The sequence below is a fragment of the Tamandua tetradactyla genome, chromosome 10 (genome assembly GCF_023851605.1).
Source record: "Tamandua tetradactyla isolate mTamTet1 chromosome 10, mTamTet1.pri, whole genome shotgun sequence".
Classification (NCBI taxonomy): Eukaryota; Metazoa; Chordata; class Mammalia; order Pilosa; family Myrmecophagidae; genus Tamandua; species Tamandua tetradactyla.
Genome location: NC_135336.1, coordinates 108,555,092 through 108,574,294, shown reverse-complemented (window position 1 = coordinate 108,574,294; position 19,203 = coordinate 108,555,092). Strand labels below are relative to the sequence as shown.

At 42.5% G+C, this 19,203-nt stretch overlaps 1 protein-coding gene across 3 annotated transcripts in view; it reads left to right on the top strand.

Moving 5' to 3' along the window:
* The window catches only part of MCM3AP (minichromosome maintenance complex component 3 associated protein), a 67,165-nt gene that overhangs the window by 14,591 nt on the left and 33,371 nt on the right, over nt 1-19,203 (top strand). For all 3 annotated transcript variants that reach the window (XM_077119251.1, XM_077119249.1, XM_077119252.1), the window contains exons 6-9: nt 7,564-7,751; nt 8,948-9,087; nt 17,525-17,722; nt 18,162-18,430. In XM_077119251.1, the coding sequence (XP_076975366.1) occupies nt 7,564-7,751; nt 8,948-9,087; nt 17,525-17,722; nt 18,162-18,430 (795 nt within the window). The remainder of the gene's footprint in view (nt 1-7,563; nt 7,752-8,947; nt 9,088-17,524; nt 17,723-18,161; nt 18,431-19,203) is intronic.

Below are 19,203 nucleotides of genomic sequence, written 5' to 3'. Positions count from 1 at the left end.
AAATCTGTAGTGTTTCTATACACTAGTAATAAACAATCTGAGGGGGAAATCAACAAACAAATTCCATTTACAATTGCAACTAAAAAAATAAAATACTTAGGAATAAATTTAAAGAGACAAAAGACCTATACAAAGAACACTACAAGAAACTGTTAAAAGAAATCACAGAAGACCTAAATAGATGGAAGGGCATACCATGTTCATGGATTGGAAGACTAAATATAGTTAAGATGTCAATTCTACCTAAATTGATTTACAGATTCAATGCAAACCAGTCAAAATCCCAACAACTTACTTTTCAGAAATAGAAAAACCAATAAGCAAATTTATCTGTCAGGGCAGGGTACCCTGAATTGCTAAAAGTATCTTGAGGAAAAAAAACGAAGCTGGAGGTCTCACGCTGCCTGACTTTATATTATGGAGCCACAGTGGTCAAAACAGCATGGTATTGGCATAAAGATAGATATGTTGACCAATGGAATCGAATAGAGTGCTCAGATATAGACCCTCTCATCTATGGACATTTGATCTTTGATAAGGCAGTCAAGCCAACTCACCTGGGACAGAACAGTCTCTTCAATAAATGGTGCCTAGAGAACTGGATATCCATATGCAAAAGAATGAAAGAGGGCCCATCTCTCACACCCTATACAAAAGTTAACTCAAAATGAATCAAAGATCTAAACAGTAAGTCTAAGACCATAAAACAGTTAGAGGAAAATGGTGGGAGATATCTTATAAATCTTATAATTAGAGGCGGTTTTATGGACCTTACACCTAAAGCAAGAGCACTGAAGAAATAAATAAATAAATAAATAAATGGGAGCTCCTCAAAATTAAACACTTCTGTGCATCAAAGAACTTCATCAAGAAAATAAAAAGACAGCCTATACAATGGGAGACAATATTTGGAAACGACATATCAGATAAAGGTCTAGTATCCAGAATTTATAAAGAGATTGTTCAACTCAACAACAACAAAAAGGCAACCAACCCAATTACAAAATTGGAAAAAGACTTGAACAGACACCTATCAGAAGAGGAAATACAAATGGCCAAAAGGCACATGAAGAGATGCTCAACGTCCCTGGCCATTAGAGAAATGCAAATCAAAACCACAATGAGATATCATCTCACCCCCACCAGAATGGCCATTATCAACAAAACAGAAAATGATAAGTGCTGGAGAGGATGCGGAGAAAGAGGCACACTTATCCACTGTTGGTGGGAATGTCAAATGGTGCAACCACTGTGGAAGGCAGTTTGGCGGTTCCTCAAAAAGCTGAATATAGAATTGCCATATGACCCAGAAATATAATTGCTAGGTATCTACTCAGAGGACTTAAGGGCAAAGACACAAACGGACATTTACACACCAATGTTTATAGTAGCGTTATTTACAATTGCAAGGAGATGGAAACAGCCAAAATGTCCATCAACAGACGAGTGGCTAAACAAACTGTGGTATATACATACAATGGAATATTATGCAGCTTTAAGACAGAATAAACACATGAAGTATGTAACAACATGGATGGACCTTGAGAACATTATGCTGAGTAGACTAGCCAAAAACTAAAGGACAAATACTGTATGGTCTCACTAATATGAACTGACATTAGTGAATAAACTTGGAATATTTCATTGGTAACAGAGACCATCAGGAGATAGAAATAGGGTGAGATATTGGGTAATTGGAACTGAAGGGATACAGATTGTGCAACAGGACTGGATACAAAAACTCAGAAATGGACAGCACAATACTACCTAACTGTAATATAATTATGTTAAAACACTGAATGAACCTGCATGTGAGAATGATACAGGGAGGAGGACTGGGGACATAAATGAAATCAGAAAGAAAGATAGATGGTAAAGATAGAGATGGTATAATCTAGGAATGCCTAGAGTGTATAATAATAGTGAAATGTACAATGTACAAATTTTAAAAATGTTTTTGCATGAGGAAGAACAAAGGAATGTCATTATTGCAGGGTGTTGAAAATAGATGATAATTGATACTTTAAAATGTCACCTTATGTGTGAGACCAAAGCAAAAAATGTTTATTTGTTAAAAAATTTATATTTTGACTAGAGCATTTCTTAATATAACTCATGTAGATAGTTTGATTGAATGTCATAAGTACTTGGAATCTCAGGTAGGACATGAGATTTTGTTGGTTTGTCCAGGGTGATGCCCCGATGAATCCCAGAGTGATTTGATCAGTGACTGGAAAAGTATTTGCAAGCCCCCTTCGAGGAATGGTGAGAGCAGGGAGAAATTCAACTTCCCCAAGTTGAATTCTTTTTATTTTCACAAGCAGTGTGGACAATCAAAGCTATAGGCTGAACCCCCAGTCTTGGAGTTTGTTCATATGAGACTTAACCCCACAAAGGATAGGTCAAGTCTACTTAAAATTTAGGCCTAAGAGTCACCCCCAGGAGAGCCTCTTTTGTTGCTCAGATGTGGCCTCTCCAGCCAACATGACGAGCAGTCTCACCACCCTCCCCCTGTCTATGTGGGACATGTCTCCCAGGGGTGTGGACCTTCCTGGCAACGTGGGACAGAGATCCTGGAATGAGCTGAGACTCAGCATCAAGGGACTGAGAAAAACCCTAGAATGATCTGAGAATTGACATCAAGGGATTGAGAGAACCTTCTCCACCAAAAGGGGGAAGAGTAAAATGAGACAAAGTGTCAATGGCTGAGAGATTCCAAACAGGGTTGAGAGGTTATCCTGGAAGTTATTCTTATGCATTAAGTAGATATCACCTTGTTGTTCAAGATGTAGTGGAGAGGCTGGAGGGAATTGCCTGAAAATGTAGTGCTGGTGTTCCAGTAGCCATGTTTCTTGATGATGATTGAACAATGATATAGCTTTCACAATGAGACTCTGTGAATGTGAAAACCTTATGTTTGATGCTCCTTTTAGCTACTATATTAACAGAAGAGTAGAACATATGGAATAAAAATAAATATAGGGGGAACAAATGTTAAAATAAATTTAGTTTGAAATGCTAGTGGTAAATGAAAGCAAGGGGTAAGGGGTATGGTATGCATAATCTTTTTTTTCTCTATTATCGTTTTATTTCTTTTTCCGTTGTCTTTTTATTTCTTTTTCTAAATCGATGCAAATGTGCAAATATTCTAAGAAATGATGAATATGCAACTATGTGATGACATTAAGAATTACTGATTGTAGGGCGGGCCACGGTGGCTCAGCAGGCAAGCATTCTTGCCTGCCATGCCAGAGGACCCCGGTTCGATTCCCGGTGCCTGCCCATGTTAAAAAAACAAACAAACAAACAAAAAAACCTGCAAGAATTACTGATTGTATATGTAGAATGGAATGATATCTTAATGTTTTGTTTGTTAATTTTTTTAATTAATAAAAAAAGTTAAAAAAATTTTCAATATGTAATAGCAGCCATTCTTTTTTTTTTAATTAAAAAAGATTAACAAAACATTTAGAAATCATTCCATTCTACATATACAATCAGTAATTAGCAGCCATTCTTGTGGTGTGAGGTATGAGGTGATATCTCATTGTCGTCTTAATTTGCATCTCCCGTGTAGCCAGTGAAGATGAGTATCTCTTCATGTGCTTTTTAGGCATCGGTATTTGCCCTTCAGAAAAGAGATTCATTTCCTCTGCCCATTTTATAATTGGTTTGTTCGTTCTTTTGTTGTTGAGCTGTATAATTTCTTTAAGTACATAGGATATCAAGCCTTTATCTGATACATGGTTTCCTAATATTTTCTCCCAGTGAGTTGGCTGCCTCTTCACCTTTTTATCGAAGTCCTTGAGGCACAAAAGCTCTTTTCTTAAGATGTTCCCATTTGTCTAATTTTTCTTCCACATCTTGTGCTTTTGGTGTAAAGTTTTAAGACGCCACCTCCTATTACTAAATCCTGAAGATGTGACTCAACATTTTTTTCTAGAAGTTTTATGGTAGTAGGCACTTACATTAAGGTCTTCGATCCATTTCAAATTAATTTTCGTATAGGGTGTCAGGTAGGGTTCCTCTTTTATTCTTGTGGCTATTGAAATCCAGTTCTCCCACACCCATTTATTGAAAAGACTATTCTGTCCCAATTCAGTGGATTTGGGGGCTTTATCGAAGATCAAATGTCCATAAGTTTGATGGTTAGTCTCTGCACTCTTGATTCTATTCCATTGATCAGTTGAACCCTAGGAGTTCTTAAGTGTGAATAAGAGTGATGTTGGTTGGGGTTTAGCAAACCTTGACAGTTAGCACTATCTAACTGAAGCCTGCAGAACGACAGCCTCCAGACAAGTCTCTTGACTCCATTTGAGCTCTTTTGGCCACTGATGCCTTTTTTATTAAACTTCTTTTACCCCTTTTGGTCAGGAAGGTGTCGTTGATCCCATGGTACCAGCGCCAGACTCATCTCTGGGAGTCATACCCCACGATGTCATGGAGACTTTCATACCTGAGTGGCTTGTCCCATGTAGATGAAAGGGTGATTTTCCTTGCAGAGTTGGGCTTAGAGAGAAAGAGGCCATGTCTGAGCAACAAAGAGGCTTTCTGGAAGTAGCTCTTAGGCCTCATTATGGGTAGTCTTAGTGTCTCTCCTACAGAAATAAGTTTCATTAGGGCAAGCCTCTAAATCCAGGACTTGGCCTATTTTCTGAGGGGTCTCCAGTGGTTCAGAGGATACATGGGTGTTCTAGTTTGCTAGCTGCCAGAATGCCATCTACCAGAAACAGAACAGCTTTTATAGAGTAGAATTTACTAAGTTGCAGGTTTGTAGTTTTAAGTCTGTGAAGACATCCAATATTAGAGCAAGGCTATAGAAATGTCCAAATTAAGGCACCCACAAGAGGTTACCTTCACTCAGGAAAGGCTGATGACATTCAGGGTTTCTCTCAACTGGAAAGCACACAGCAAACATGGAGGTGTCTGCTAGCTCTCTCTCCAGGCTTCTTGTTTCATGAAGCTCCCCTAGGGGCATTTTCTTTCTTCATCTCCAAAGGTCTCTGGCTGCGTGGGCTCTCTTGTGGTTCTCCTGGCTCTCTTGGTTTCTTCAAATTGTTTCCTCTTTTTAGGATTCCAGTAAACTAATCAAGTCCCGCCTGGAATAGATGGAGTCACATCTCCATTTAATCAAAGGTTAATACCTACAACTGGGTGTAACTTCTTCATAGAGATAATCTAAGTAAAGGTTTCCAACCTACATTATTGAATAGGGATTAAAAGAAACACAAGATTGAATCAGGATTAAAACATGGCTTTTCTAGGGAACATAATCCTTTCAAATCAGCACACTAGGGCTTCCCAGATTGAAGAGTTAAATGGTCCCATATATATATATTTTCCCCTCTTCCGATCCTCAAGGGACTTTACCAGTACTTTTTAATTATCAGTCTACCATAGTCTGAGATGGATCCTGGTATTCTATTCAGCAATAGAGAACACAAAGCCCCGTTCCCATTCTGGACTCCAGCAGTTTGGGTTGTTTGAATGATCTGTCCAGACAAGTTGATTTAGATTATGTGCTACAGAAAATTTAGGTTCTGGACATGATAAACCTCTCTACCTTTCATCTCATACAGTAACTGAAGGTCTAGAGTGCCTGCACTGTCATCTTTTACCCTGCATTCTACCTCTAGCTTCTTTCAAGATTTCCTCTTTGTCTTTAATTTTCTGCTTATGTGTAGTTTTTTTCTGCTTTTTCATGCTTGATGTTCCCCGAGCTTCCTGGATCTGTGGTTTGGTGTGTATCAATAATTTTAGAAAATTGTTAACCTTTCTGTTTTCTCCTTCTGGTATTCCCTTCATGAGTTGTATGTTACATGATTTGCCGTTGTCCCACTCTTCTCACAGTTCTTAGATGTTCTCTTCTGTCATTTTCATTCTTTTTTCTCTTTGCATTTTAGTTCTGAAGTTTCTGTTGACATACCTTCTAGCTCATTGATTCTCCCTTGGCCATGTTCAGTGTACAGATGAGCCCATCAAAGACATTCATTTCCATGCTGGTGTTTTTGCTTTCTAGCATTTTCTTTAGATTCTTTTTTAGAATTTTGTTCTCTTTGCTTAGATTACCCGTCTGTTTCCCTTCCCCTTAGGTGAGACAGTGTAGAGGGGACTGGGGACTTTTTCTTCCCTTCCCTGCATGACCTGGGCTAGCGTGGTCAATCCAGGTTGGATAGGTCTGGTATGCCTTTGGAAAGGAGAATTTGCTTCACTGTGGTCCCTTTTTTCCACCTCCTGCTGGGAGCATGAGGGAGTTCTCTGGTGCTCACAGTGGAAACTGAGCAGGGCTCCTGGGTCCCCTGGGATTTTCAAACCTCAAACTCCATTGTAGAGCCACCGAGACCATGGCGTGAGGCCGCAGCAGGCAGGGCTCTCCTGCTGGGTGTCTGCTCCAGGCCCTGACTCTCTTTTTACCTCTCCCGGAGGCACCTGGCCCTGTCGCTCACTTCTCTTTTTGGTTCTAAGCAGAGTTGTTTTTTCAGTTTTTCCTCTTTATCTTGTTAGGATAGAAGTGACGGCTTCCAAGCTCTTTACATGTAAGATGAGAAATTGCAAGTTTCCCTGTTTGTTTTCTTTTCATATCCCATGTACAGTATGCTCTGGGTTTCTGAGAAGACCCCCATTTGGGGCTGTGGTTTCCTTTTGCTCATCCAAGCATTTTCTTAGGGAGAATCTGATCACGAAGAAGCTGTGACTGCCCTGGCCCTTTCCCCACAGACCTCAGCCTGGGAGTTGTTTCCTTCATGCTGTGCTGCTCCATGCACAGTGTGTGTCCTGGGGTGGGTGTCCCTCCCTCCCTGGCAGAGCGTGTGCAGCCGCAGCTTGCCACCACTGTCCTGCAGTTCCACTTGAAATATAAATGCTCCAATAACTTTCCACTCTAGAACTCATGACTGGCTATGCTAATGTGTGCCAATAGCCCCTTCCAGTGTGTGTCTAGCTGATGGCAGAGCTGCCTCATCAGTGAGGCTCCTGCAGCCACCCCTCTGCTGACAGCTCTCCTGTTTAGTCCTTTTTAAGGCCTTTTAGCCTATTTTTTTTTGTTTTTCTCACTTTTCATTCTGCAGTTGGCAGTTAAGCTGCTCATTTATTGATTTTTTGTTACTCAGCCAAATCTCCTATATTCTTGGACACTCACGCTCACAGGATGTTGAAGCTAGTGGGGCAGCACGGAATCTAATAGAGGATGGTCTATTCTTTTCAGTACATCCTATCAAAATAAAACTATGCATGAAAATAGGTAGGCAGGATATTTCCTTATGGTGTTGAGTGTTTTTTCAGTCCGAATTTTATATCTTTGAGGTAAAATGTACATATCTTCATTTTAGCTGTTTAAATGCAATCTTTTTTTTTAATTAAGAGTTATTTCAAAATAATTTCAAAATTCACAGTGAATAATTTAATACGTTCGTAGTCATTGCAGACTTAAACACTATTCTCATTTCAGGGCTTAAAATGTCCCAGCTTCTGAGGACTGTAACTCCTGTAAGATGAGGCAGGTGCTTGGAAGGGTCATGATGTTAGTGCCTGGCTGATACCAGAACCCAGTTTGTTTCTCTGTAGCTCCCCGGTGAAGAAGCCAAGTGCACTGAAGGCCCTGCAGTCTGAGGGAGACGCTTTCGACCTGGGCGCCGAGGGCACGGACAGTCTCGTGTGCGTGTCTTCCCTTGGCGCCTTGGTGGGCTGCGTGGCCGAGACTTCAGAGGACAAGTTCCGCCTGCTTGACCAGAGGGACAGAATCATGCGGCAAGGTGGGAGGCTCTGCGCGTGCGCTTTGCACCAGGCCCTTGTGCTGCCCCCGTGGGGAAGGGCCCCCCAGGAAGGCACCTCCTGACAGGGCCCCCTTTCTTCTCCCACCCTTCTTGGGCACAGGCAGACACATGCCATAGTGTAGGTAGAGCTCCAGTTTAATTTCACTTTTGTTAGAAAACGACAAACCATTGATCCGTGCCATGTTAAACAGTTTAAAGGACCATTTCTGGGGCATTTAGAAAGCAAATGTCAAAAAAGCAAGTTTTCTGCTTGGCAGAAATCAACAGGAATGAAATTTAAAAAGAAATATCAAACTGGGTTAGAAATCTGAAATTCCTGCCACAAAGAGCTAGCTAGTGATAGAAATCCTAGAAGTTTGTAAGGAAAAGACCAAGGCCCACTAGGACAACAGGCAGTGGGTCTCCAAGGCTGCAGCAAAGCTTCACAATTTGGCTCTTAACGTGCAAGGAGAGACACTTCCTCAGTGCAAGATGCCCATTGCAGCTATGCCGAGATGGCACTGCCCACCTGGGCTGCAGCACCCAAAGCTGGTGAGGCACTTGGGGAGGATGCAGGGTACTTGGCCATCCTTGCAAACCCCTTTGCATGAGCACTCAGTCTCGAATTTGTCCAGCAGATGAGCCAGCACATGGGTGAAGTGTTCATATCCTAGGGGGTGTTGGCCAAGACTGGAAACAGCCACATGTCCCTTGGCGGGTAGGGCTGGTTGAGTTGTAGTGGCTGATTTCCTCAGTTCAGGGGCCAGTTCGCTTCCATTGTGTGACTCAGACTATATTGAAAACCAGTGAGATACCAAAACAGTTCAAGAGACACCAGTGTATAATGGATGTTCACGTTTAACCAGTTAACCCTCGTAACTTAGCAGTGTGCTGCGGCGTGACCTGGGATCATTCAGCTTTATAGGCTGCGTAGAGCACTCGGGGCTGTGCCCGCTCCTGTGGACTGCAGTGCAGGAGATACCTGTGGTGTCCCGAGAGCCCGATACCCTTTGTCTTCTGCCCACCCATGATGGGTCAACACTTTTGATTTTAAAAATTCCTTATTTTCCTTTGTAATTGGTACAAATGGTGTTTGCTTTAATTTTATTTTTCCTTTTATCATTATGAGAAGGACTTAGAGTTGACCCTTAGTACCTGTGTGGTAACATGCTTCCCTTGCATTTGACATCCTTTAGCTCGGGTGAAAAGGACCGACCTGGACAAAGCAAGGGCCTTTGTTGGGACCTGCCCGGACATGTGTCCTGAGAAGGAGCGGTACATGCGGGAGACGAGGAGCCAGCTGAGTGCTTTCGAAATGATCCCAGGAACAGACCAGGTGTGTCCGCGGCACGGGAGTCAGGGGTGCTGCTTTCCTGATGGCTGTAAGCCTTGGTCCTTGACTTGGGTACTTGCTGCTTTTAGGTGCTAGGGATTTGTGCTGTTAACATTCTGTTAAACTATCTTGAACTGTGAGATGGTTATAAGTAATTTTTGTGCAAAGTAACTGGACTACCTGGTACCATAAAATATATATAGAAGTTTTTAAAATAGATTTAAAAACCATTTTTAAAGTTGCTTTCTTTTTCGTTTTGCAATGTTATACCTGTCATTTTCTGTGTTTACTTTTTGAAGGCTTGAGATGGCTATAGGTACAATTTGGCATACAATTTTTCAATTACAATTATATCATGCATTTTTCCTTGACTTGATAAATTCTTTTTTAATGTCTTTAATTTTATTTATTTATTTTTTCAAAGAAAAAATAAATACTAGAATGTAGCAGGAGATCAGATTGCCTTTTGGCCTAAAATCTGTCTCCCCGAAATGCGGTAATTCTGATAGCTTTAATAGAGAAGATGGGCAGGGTTCAGGAAAATTAGTGCAGTGGCTCCAGATGACGGTTGGATTGCTGAGCGTGCCCAGTCGATATGTGCCCTGTCACGGGACCTGTGTAAAGAAGTGGCAGTCTCAATGTGATGGGGTGAGTTTTAGTATTGTAGTGAGGTCCAGGTGACTTGTAGGTTAAAGTTTAAGCTACTGCACATATCCGGCAGGCCCGTTTTGGTTAGATCCAGCTTCAGTTATCAGGATAACTTTGGACTTGGGGTGGGTTAGTTCTGGACTGATCCAGGACCTGTCTTTAGAGATCACAAGTGTGTTAGTTTGCAAACTGCCAGAATGGAATATACCAGAAATGGAGCAGCTTTAAAAAGGAATGTAATAAGTTATAACTTTACAGTTCTAAGCCTATGAAAATGTCCAAACTAAGGCATCTAGGAAAGATACCTTAATTCAAGGAAGGCCGATGGGTCAGGAGCCCTTCTGTCAGCTGGGTAGTCATGTGGCTGGCATCTGGTGGTCCCTTGCTTCTGGGCTGGGTTAACTTTCAGCCTCTGTTCCTGTGGGGGTTCCTCACTTTGCTTCTCCAGGGCTGGCTTTCATCTCATGGCTTCCCTTGGCTCTCTCCAGGTTCTGGCTTGCTTAACACCTCATGATGGTGAGGCATCTCCAGACATCTGTGTCTCTGTTCGCTGAAGTTTCTGTTCTCCAAGCATCTATATCTGCTTTCTCTGTTGGCTCTGAAGCTTCTGCTGTTTCTGTCAGCTCTGCTCTCTCCAAAATGTTTCCTCTCTTAACGGATTCCAGTAAACTAATCACAAACTACCTGGAATGGGTGGAGTCACATCTCCATCTTATTCAAGGCCACACCCACAATTGGGCATGCCACATCTTAGTGGAGATAATCTGATCAAAGGCTTCTAACCTGTGGTCTTGAGTTAAGATTAAAAGAAAGGGCTGCTCTCACAAGATTGAATCAGGATTAAAACATGCCTTTTCTGGGGTTACATAATATTTTCAAACCAGCACAGCAAGAGTCTAAAGTTGAAAAACTGGATAAATGAATACAGGTGAGGTCAGTCACAAGATTTTTATAATCACAAGGGTACAAGATAACGGCTGTATAATCATCATCAAAGATCAAGACAGCTGAATTACAGTTCACAGATGTCAGGTATTTCCCTCTGTCTACTCCAACATACTAGAAAGCAAAAAGGAGCATCTATATAATAATTCAGTAATCAAAATCATACCTTAAATCCAAATTTCTCAGTTGCAATTCCTCCCTCTCATTTGATAATTGTCTCTCAATCTTACGGGATATCTGGGCAACTCTTCTAACTGCCTCAAGGCTGAAAAGGGGCATTATCCTTAAGGGGCAGAGGGATGAATGGATGAAACTGGGTGTTCTTGGAGCATCTGGTATTCCTTTGCTTCGGAGCATCTCTAGCATTGGAACAATCTGTAGGTCTTAAGTCTCTGAGAAACTTCATAAGTAAAATTTCATAGAGCCCAGGGTATTTTTCAGTGTTTCCAAGAATACTGTTGGTTGGGGTTTACCATATCATGGCAGTTTATAATATCTGACTGAAACTTACATAAGAATAGCCTTCAGAATGTCCTCTCGAGTCCACTTGAAATCTCAGCCATTGAAACTCTCTTTTTACGCTTTTGGTCAGTTTATCTACGATGCCAGAACCAGGTTATCCTTGGGACTTATGTCCTGCGATGCCAGGGCGAGTGATGTCCCACGATGCCAGGGCCAAACTTACACCCCTGGAAATTATGTCCCACAAAGGGGGAAGGTCAGACTTTGGCTTAGAGACAGACCATGTTTGAGCAACAGCAGACGTTCCCTGAAGATGACTCTTAGGTACCAATTATAAGTAGGTTCAGTTTCTATTACAGAAATAAGTTTCATAAGGGGAAGCCTTAAGATTGAGAGGCCTTGGCTTATGAAATTGGGAGCCCCTCTTGCTTCTTTAACTATTTCCAATTATTAGATTTATTTTAGTAAAAGCTGTTACCAGGACAATTGGAAAAGGTCTTTGTTTTTTCCAGAGGCAGCCCTTTGGCAGCTTTCTGCTTCCTTAAGGAAATTCTAGAGGTGGTTACTATCTAATGTCTGTTTTTGTTTACAGTAATTATAAAACTAATGCTTTTTAATCTTGCTGGTCAGGTTTTTTCTCTTTTACTTCAGAAGTACCAATTTATTATAAAATTTATATAAACCACCTATTTATTTCTTAAGCATTTCCAATAGGGCTTTTTCTTAAAGAATTTTTGTTACTTTGTGTGAGCATCAGAGGTGTGAAATATGCATTGAATAGACAAGATAGACAAACTGGAAGTTACTTACACAAGAAACAAATACTTTTTAGAGGGACAAAAATGGATTGAATATAATATCCCATGTTTACCTTTTTTGCAGAGCAATTTTAACTGTTAATCTTTAATTTTAACTTTAATGGTAGTATTTTCATTTTAAATCGTTTTGAGGCCAGATTATGCTACACAAATAAACGCTTTTTTATAGACTCATAATGGAAATATTTTCAATTTTCAGTATATCCCAAAGATTTCCTTTTTAAAGAATTTCTGTTATCAGTAACCACTTAGGGACATTTGACCAATACAAATGCAGGGACATACCAACTAACAAATTTAAAAAGACACAACACTTATACTCAAGTAACGCACCAATTAATAAGTAGACTGGACTTACCTACTAACAATTAAACAGGCATTAAACACTTAACACTAACAATTAAACAAGCATTAAGCTCTTATATACCTAGGTAACACACCGGCTAGAACTTAAACAGGCCTACTTAATTTCATTAAATATTAATTAATTATTGGATTACTCATTTTTTTTTTTTTTTTTTTTTTTTTTTTTTTTAAAGGAAAGACAGAGAGAAGGAAGGAAGGATAGAAGGAAGGAAGGAAGGAAGAAAGGGAAACATTTTTAAACATTTTCTTGTTTTATTGTATTCTGTTTCTCCGTTTTTGTTACATGGGCTGGGGCCGGGAATCGAACCGAGGTCCTCCGGCATAGCAGGCAAGCACTTTGCCCGCTGAGCCACCGCGGCCCGCCCGGATTACTCATTTTTTAAGGACTATACTCAACAGACAAATTTTTGTCAGGGCTTTAAACCCCATACAGCGTGGGGCCCAGGAAGCAGGTGCAGAGGTCGGAGCAAAGGGGTTGTTCTGGAAGCGTGGCCAGGTCTTAGAGCCGCGTCCACGGGACTCGAAGCGCCATATGTATTCCCTGATCCAATACTTCCCTGCTGACCCACTCACCCAGTCGGATGTCTGGATGTGAAACTGGAAACGGTTTCTCTCTTTGAAGCTTCTTAAGGCACCAAAAATCTCTGGAGGGCTGGCAGGATGGAGAGTCTTGGCTGCCGACCCCTAGACTAAATGCAGACCCGCGGCCGCAGAGGGCTCGGCCCCCTGGTCTACCTGCTCTGCTGGGCTCCAGAGCCTCGGGCGTCCATCCCGTTGGAGGGTCATCAAATTGCTACCAGGCAAGGGCCGTGGATTCTTCTGCCTGATGCACTCAAATGACCAATTTCTTAGACACCAAGATTTCAAAGAGAGAGAAAGTTTATAAATAGGCGCTTAACAGAATAATGACCTATAGGCCCAAATTCTGTCTCCTTGATAAACTCTCTGAGCATTTTAAATTGTGGCATATTATTTGATAGTGTCACTGTTGAAATTGCCCATTTCCCCATCACTAGATAGGTTTTATCTAATTTCCCAGTTTTATTAACAGTGATGTTGGACGTATTGTGTCATGCTTTTATGATGTTTTAGATTATTTTCATGGACAGGATTTTAAGAATTAAATTGCTGCATCCCAGGAACTGACCTTTCTTGAGGTTCTTGAACATGTGTCAATAAGTGTTCTCTAATTATTTCCCCAGAACTTTGTACCAACGTAGATGCTCTAATGCCTCGTTAATTCTGCCTGCATGCTTCAGTTCCTGTCCTCTCCCTGCGGTGTTTTTATAGGCAGCCACTTGACTTTATGACCAAGCAACCTGTAGGGGAGCCACCCCCCACGCAGAGCGGGTTCTGGGACAGTGGGTCCCTCGAGCCACCAGACTACTGGGCAGGCTCCCCTGCTCTCCAGAGCCGGAACCAGGGGTCTGCGCCAGAGGGCATCAGGCTCCAAACGTTCTCCTCCACTCTTTCTTTTTTTACTTTCAAGTGTGAAAAATATATATACAAAAAAGCAGTAAGCTTCAAAGTACATTTTAACAAACTGTTGTAGAACAGATTTCAAAGTTCAGTCAGGTTGCAGTTCCATGCGTTCAGGTTTTACCTGCTTGCTGTTCTAAGCCACTGGAGACTAGAAGAAATACCGATACAGTGATTCAACAGTCATACTCGTTTGTTAAGTCCTGTCTTCTCTGGTATAAGTTCTCCTTCTTCTTTGATCTTTCTCCCACTCTTAGGGGTCTTTGGGCAGTGCCCATTCTACCTTTTTCATGTTGGAAGGGCTGTTGATAATGGGGGACAGGGGGCTGGAACTGGTTGATGTTCTGGAGAGGCTGGGCCTCGGGCCCACTGCTCTTATGTGGCCTTTTTCTTAGTTTGGTCTCACCAGTCACTGCAGTCCTTTAACTGGTTTCTGGTGCTTTGAGAAGGATTGCTCTGCCCATTCTTGTTGGTTGTTAAAAGTCTAGAGGGAGGATGGAACCCTGAAGTACCTCAGTCTTGATTTTTAAAAAATTGTAGTTAAAATATGCATAACGTATAAAGGTAATTTCAATAATTTTTAAATGTGCTGTTCTGTGACATCAAGTACATCAGAACTATTGTGTAGCAATTATCACGACTTGATTTCCTGAACATTTTCATCATTTCAAACTCGTACTCATTAAACAATGAACAAAAATTCCTCATTCTCCTATTTACCTGGTAACTAGTATTCTGCTTTATGACTCTATAAATTTGCTTATTGTTAGTATTTCATATAAATGAAATCATACTGTATTCATACTTTAGTGTTTGGCTTATTTCTCTCAACATGATGTCTTCTAGATGTTTTGTAGAGTAGCTTTTTTATTCCCTTCTCCTTTCGTTTTCTCTGTAATTTCGTTTTCTTAGACTTGTTTACTTCTGTGATTGTAGTTAACATCTTAAACTAATAACCTAGCTTGAGTAGTAGCAAGTTAGTTTCTGTGGCATACAAACTCTTTATGCCTATATACCTCTGTTCTAGTTTGCTAGCTGCCGGAATGCAATATACCAGAAACAGAGTGGCCTTTAAAAAAGAGAATTTAATGAGTTGCTAGTTTACAGTTCTAAGGCTGAGAAAATCTGCCAGTTACAACAAGCCTATAGAAATGTCCAATCAAAGGCATCCCTGTAAAGATACCTTGGTTCAAGAAGGCCAGTGAAGTTCAGGGTTTCTCTCTCAAGTGAGAAGGGCACATGACGAACACAGTCAGGGCTTCTCTCTCATCTGGAAGGGCACATGGCAAACATGGCGTCATCTGCTAGCTCTCTCTCCTGGCTTTTAGTTTCATGAAGCTCCCTGGGAGGCGTTTTCCTTCTTCATCTCCAGAGGTCACTGGCTCGTGGACTCTCTGCATCGTGGTGGTGCTGCAGCATTCTCTGCTCTCTCCAGATCTCTTATTCTCCAAAATGTTTCCTCTTTTATAGGACTTCAGAAACTAATCAAGACCAACTTGAATGGGTGGAGACATGTCGTCACCTAATCCAGCTTAACAACCACTCTTGATTAAATCACATCTCCGGGGAGATGATCTAATTACAGTTTCAAGCATGCGGTACTGAATAGGGATTAGAAGAAACAACTGCTTTTACAAAATGAGATTAGGATTAAATCTAATCCTAATTAGATTTTCTGGGGGACATAACATCCTTTCAAACCAGCACAACCTCCCTCCCTCCCTCTTTATTATTGAGTCAGATGACCTCTTCGTATCTCATATAGCCACTGGCATGGACTTTATTGTTTAACACATTTGCCTTTAAAAGAAGGCTTAAAGCCTTCTGGGAGGGAAGCAGTTTTAAACCAAAAGTACAATAATAAAGGAATGTGTATTTACCTATGTAACTACTTTTACTAGTGTTCTCTATTGTATATAGCATTGCATTAACTCTCTCATGGTCTTTTATTTTATTTTAGCCAAAGTACTCCCTTTGGCACTTTTGTAGGGCTGGTCTTCTGATAATGAACTACTTCAGCTTTTATCTGTAAATATCTTTATTTCTCCCTCATTCATATAGGGTAATTTTGCCAGATATAGAATATTTGGTTGACGGGTTTTTTCCTTAAGGACATCAAATATGCTGTCCATCCACTTTCTGGTCTATGGTTTCTGATGAGGAATCAGCTTTTAATCTTATTGAGGATCTCTTGTAAGTGAGAAGTCTCCTGCTGCCTTCAAAATTCTCTGTCTTCAGATTTGGACATTTCACTGAAATGTGTCTTATTGTGTATCTCTTTGACTATATCCTCCTTGGAATTGGAGTCTCTTGGATGTGTGTATTCTTGTTTTTCATCAGATTTGGGAAGTTCTGGGCCAGTATTTTTCAAATGCTCATTGTGCCCATTTCTCTCTGTCTTGTCATTTTGTGAGTCAGGGGCTGCTTATGTTGGAACGCATGGTGATGCTCCAGAGACCTTCCAGTATGTCCATTTTTCTTCATACTCTTCTTTCTTTCTGCTTCAACCACTGGAGAATTTCAATTTTCATTTTCAGGTTAACAGGTCCTTTCTTACACCTGTTCAGATCTGCTGGGAAACCCTTCTAGTGAGTTTTTTATTTCACTTATTATATTTTTTCAGCTACATAGTTTCTGTTTGGGTTCCTTTTCATAATTTCTACATCTTTGCTTTTTTTTTTCAGACAATGTTTTCCTCATTTCATTTAAGTTTTGCCTGAATAATTCTGAAAGTTGATTTAATGTCTTTGACTGATAGCTCTAATGTGTGAGCTTTCTCAGGGATAGTTCCTGGTAAATAATTTTTTTCCTGAAAATGGGCCACGCTTTCCTGTGTCTTTGTGTATCTTGTAACTTTATGTTGAAATCTGGGCATTCTTAGTATTAGGTGGTTGTAACTCCAGAAATCTAATTCTCCCTGTCTAGAATAGCTGTTTTTTTTCCCTTATTGAGAGCTAGAACTGTTGGTTTTTTGACTCATCTGCACTATTTTTGCGCCCCTATGTGGAAAGGGAAGATGAAAAGAATGAAAGAGAGAACAAAGGAAAGAGGCTCTGCCTCACTGAGGACACCTCTGCTGCTTCCCTCTGGTGGGCTGGAAGCAGCGGCCACCCTCCACGCTGGCCCCCAGGCAGCATTGGCGATCAGACCGTCCCTCCCAGGTTTGGGAGGTTTTGGTCCTTACGCTACCTCCCCACCCCAACCCCCTGCCGTGGCAGCTGCACCAGGAGGCCAGGTTGCAGCTGCCAGACATCTGGGGGTGGAGGGTGGAGGCTGCTGGCTCTTCACTGTGTTTTTGCACAGCATTCCCCAAGACACGAGTTCTGAAATACAGGTGTTTGGGTGGAGGCACCAATTCCTGGCACTTCTTCCTCTCCTCCCTCCTTGCTGCTGCTTTATTCCTTCACATATTTGTGGGGGGAAATGGGGAAAAAGTAGAAGCTTCTCCCCCCCCCCCCCCAAAGCCATCTCTTCACCTAACTGCTCTTTTTCGCTCCCGTCTCCATGTCTTATGCATGGCCTGCCTCTGGCAGGCACGAGGCACAGTACGTGGTGTACATGGCATCGGGGCAGAGTGACCCAATCCCCGGGCACTGAGGGTTGGAAGGCGCCCGTGGGAGTTAGGGTGCTGAGCCCAGAGCAGCCCGCGCCCCCGGAGAAGCGTCTGAGGGGCGTGTGGAGACGTTCCAGAGCTTCCCGGACCCACTTGACTCCTCCCCTAGGTGGACCATGCCGCGGCTGTGAAGGAGTACAGCCGGTCCTCGGCCGACCAGGAGGAGCCCCTGCCGCACGAGCTGCGGCCCCCGGCGGTGCTGCGCAGGACCATGGACTACCTCGTGGCCCAGATCATGGACCAGAGGGAGGGCAGCCTGCGGGACTGGTACGACTTCGTGTGGAACCGGACGCGGGGCATTCGGAAGGTATCAGCACCTCCAGGCAGGAGCGCTGGGGCACACCTGAGTCCACGTCGGGATCGGCCATTTCCTCACTTTCCTCAGCTGTAGTTCACCTGTCACAAGAGTCCTGTCCTCTAAAAGCTTCACAGATTCCATGACATGTGCTTTGAGCTTTGTTTTAAGTGGAAATATGAGGGATTTAGGCCAGGAGCGTGATTTCCTAACAGTCGGCTCTCTGTGTCTGGGAGCATGTGTATGTGTGATGTGTGCGTGTGTATGAGACGTGTGTGTAAGGTGTGTGTGTGCAGGGCGTGTGCACAAGATGCCTGAGGTTTGTGTGTGTGCATGGTGGGCATGTGTATGTAGTGTGTGCACACCAGGTGTCTGTTCACCAGTGTACGTGGCATGCATGTGTGCCTGATGCTCTGTGTGTCCGTGTAACCTCCCCCTCGCTCGTGGCCAGGACATCACTCAGCAGCGCCTCTGCGACCCCCTCACGGTGTCCCTGATCGAGAAGTGTGCCCGGTTCCACATCCACTGCGCCCACTTCCTGTGCGAGGAGCCCATGTCCTCCTTCGACGCCAGGATCAATAAGGAGAACATGACCAAGTGCCTGCAGAGCCTGAAGGAGATGTACCAGGACCTGCGGGGCAGGGGCGTGCTCTGCTCCAGCGAGGCCGAGTTCCAGGGCTACAACGTCCTGCTGCATCTCAACAAGGGGGACATCCTCAGGTGAGCCATGCGGGTACTGCCCGTGCACGAAGGGGCTCAGAGAAGAGCGAGCTACTGCGTGCATGGGGTTGAGATGGTAGCCGTCGGGACCCTTGGTGTGGGCCTGGCAGGGTGGGGAGGTGTGATGCCAGCTTGTGGGTTCCCAGGAGTTGCACTTGTCGTGTGAGAAGACGGGAAGTAGCCTTCCCTACAGCACACGGGGTGCGCAGGCCAGGCTGGGCCGGCCCAGTGCGGCGATGCTGCAGTTTCCAGGTGGTTCGTCAGAGAGCTTCACCTTCGGAGAGGGAAAATAGCGCATGAAACAAAAATGTTAAGGGTTGAAATTTAAAAAATGAATGCATTTAAACCATGATCTGAAAAATAAGTAGAAATTTATGATGAGAAGTACAAATAGAGGATTCTTTGGGCTCCATGTGTCGTCAGTAAAAGATCTATTAGGAATCAAGTCAGAGTTTATTTCCACACAAAAAGAGCTGCGTTCTCTTCAGTTTCTTCACCTTTGTCTTCATGTACAGTTGGTTTAATAAGTAGTCAGTCTTTGGTAATTGATTCCCAAATTGCTGTTTGAATTTATTTACTGTATTTATCACTTTTTAAAGAAAAGCTTTTTCTACCAGTCCAGCCTCAGAGTGACAACTGTGAGGTTAGTAAACAAAGACTATGATGGCACATTTCACCCTTTAGACCCTTCCTCTATATGATTGAAATCTAGCTTTTTAAGCAGATGTGTTTTCTTATAAATTTTGTGTGATTGGAAATAAAGCAGCTCTCTT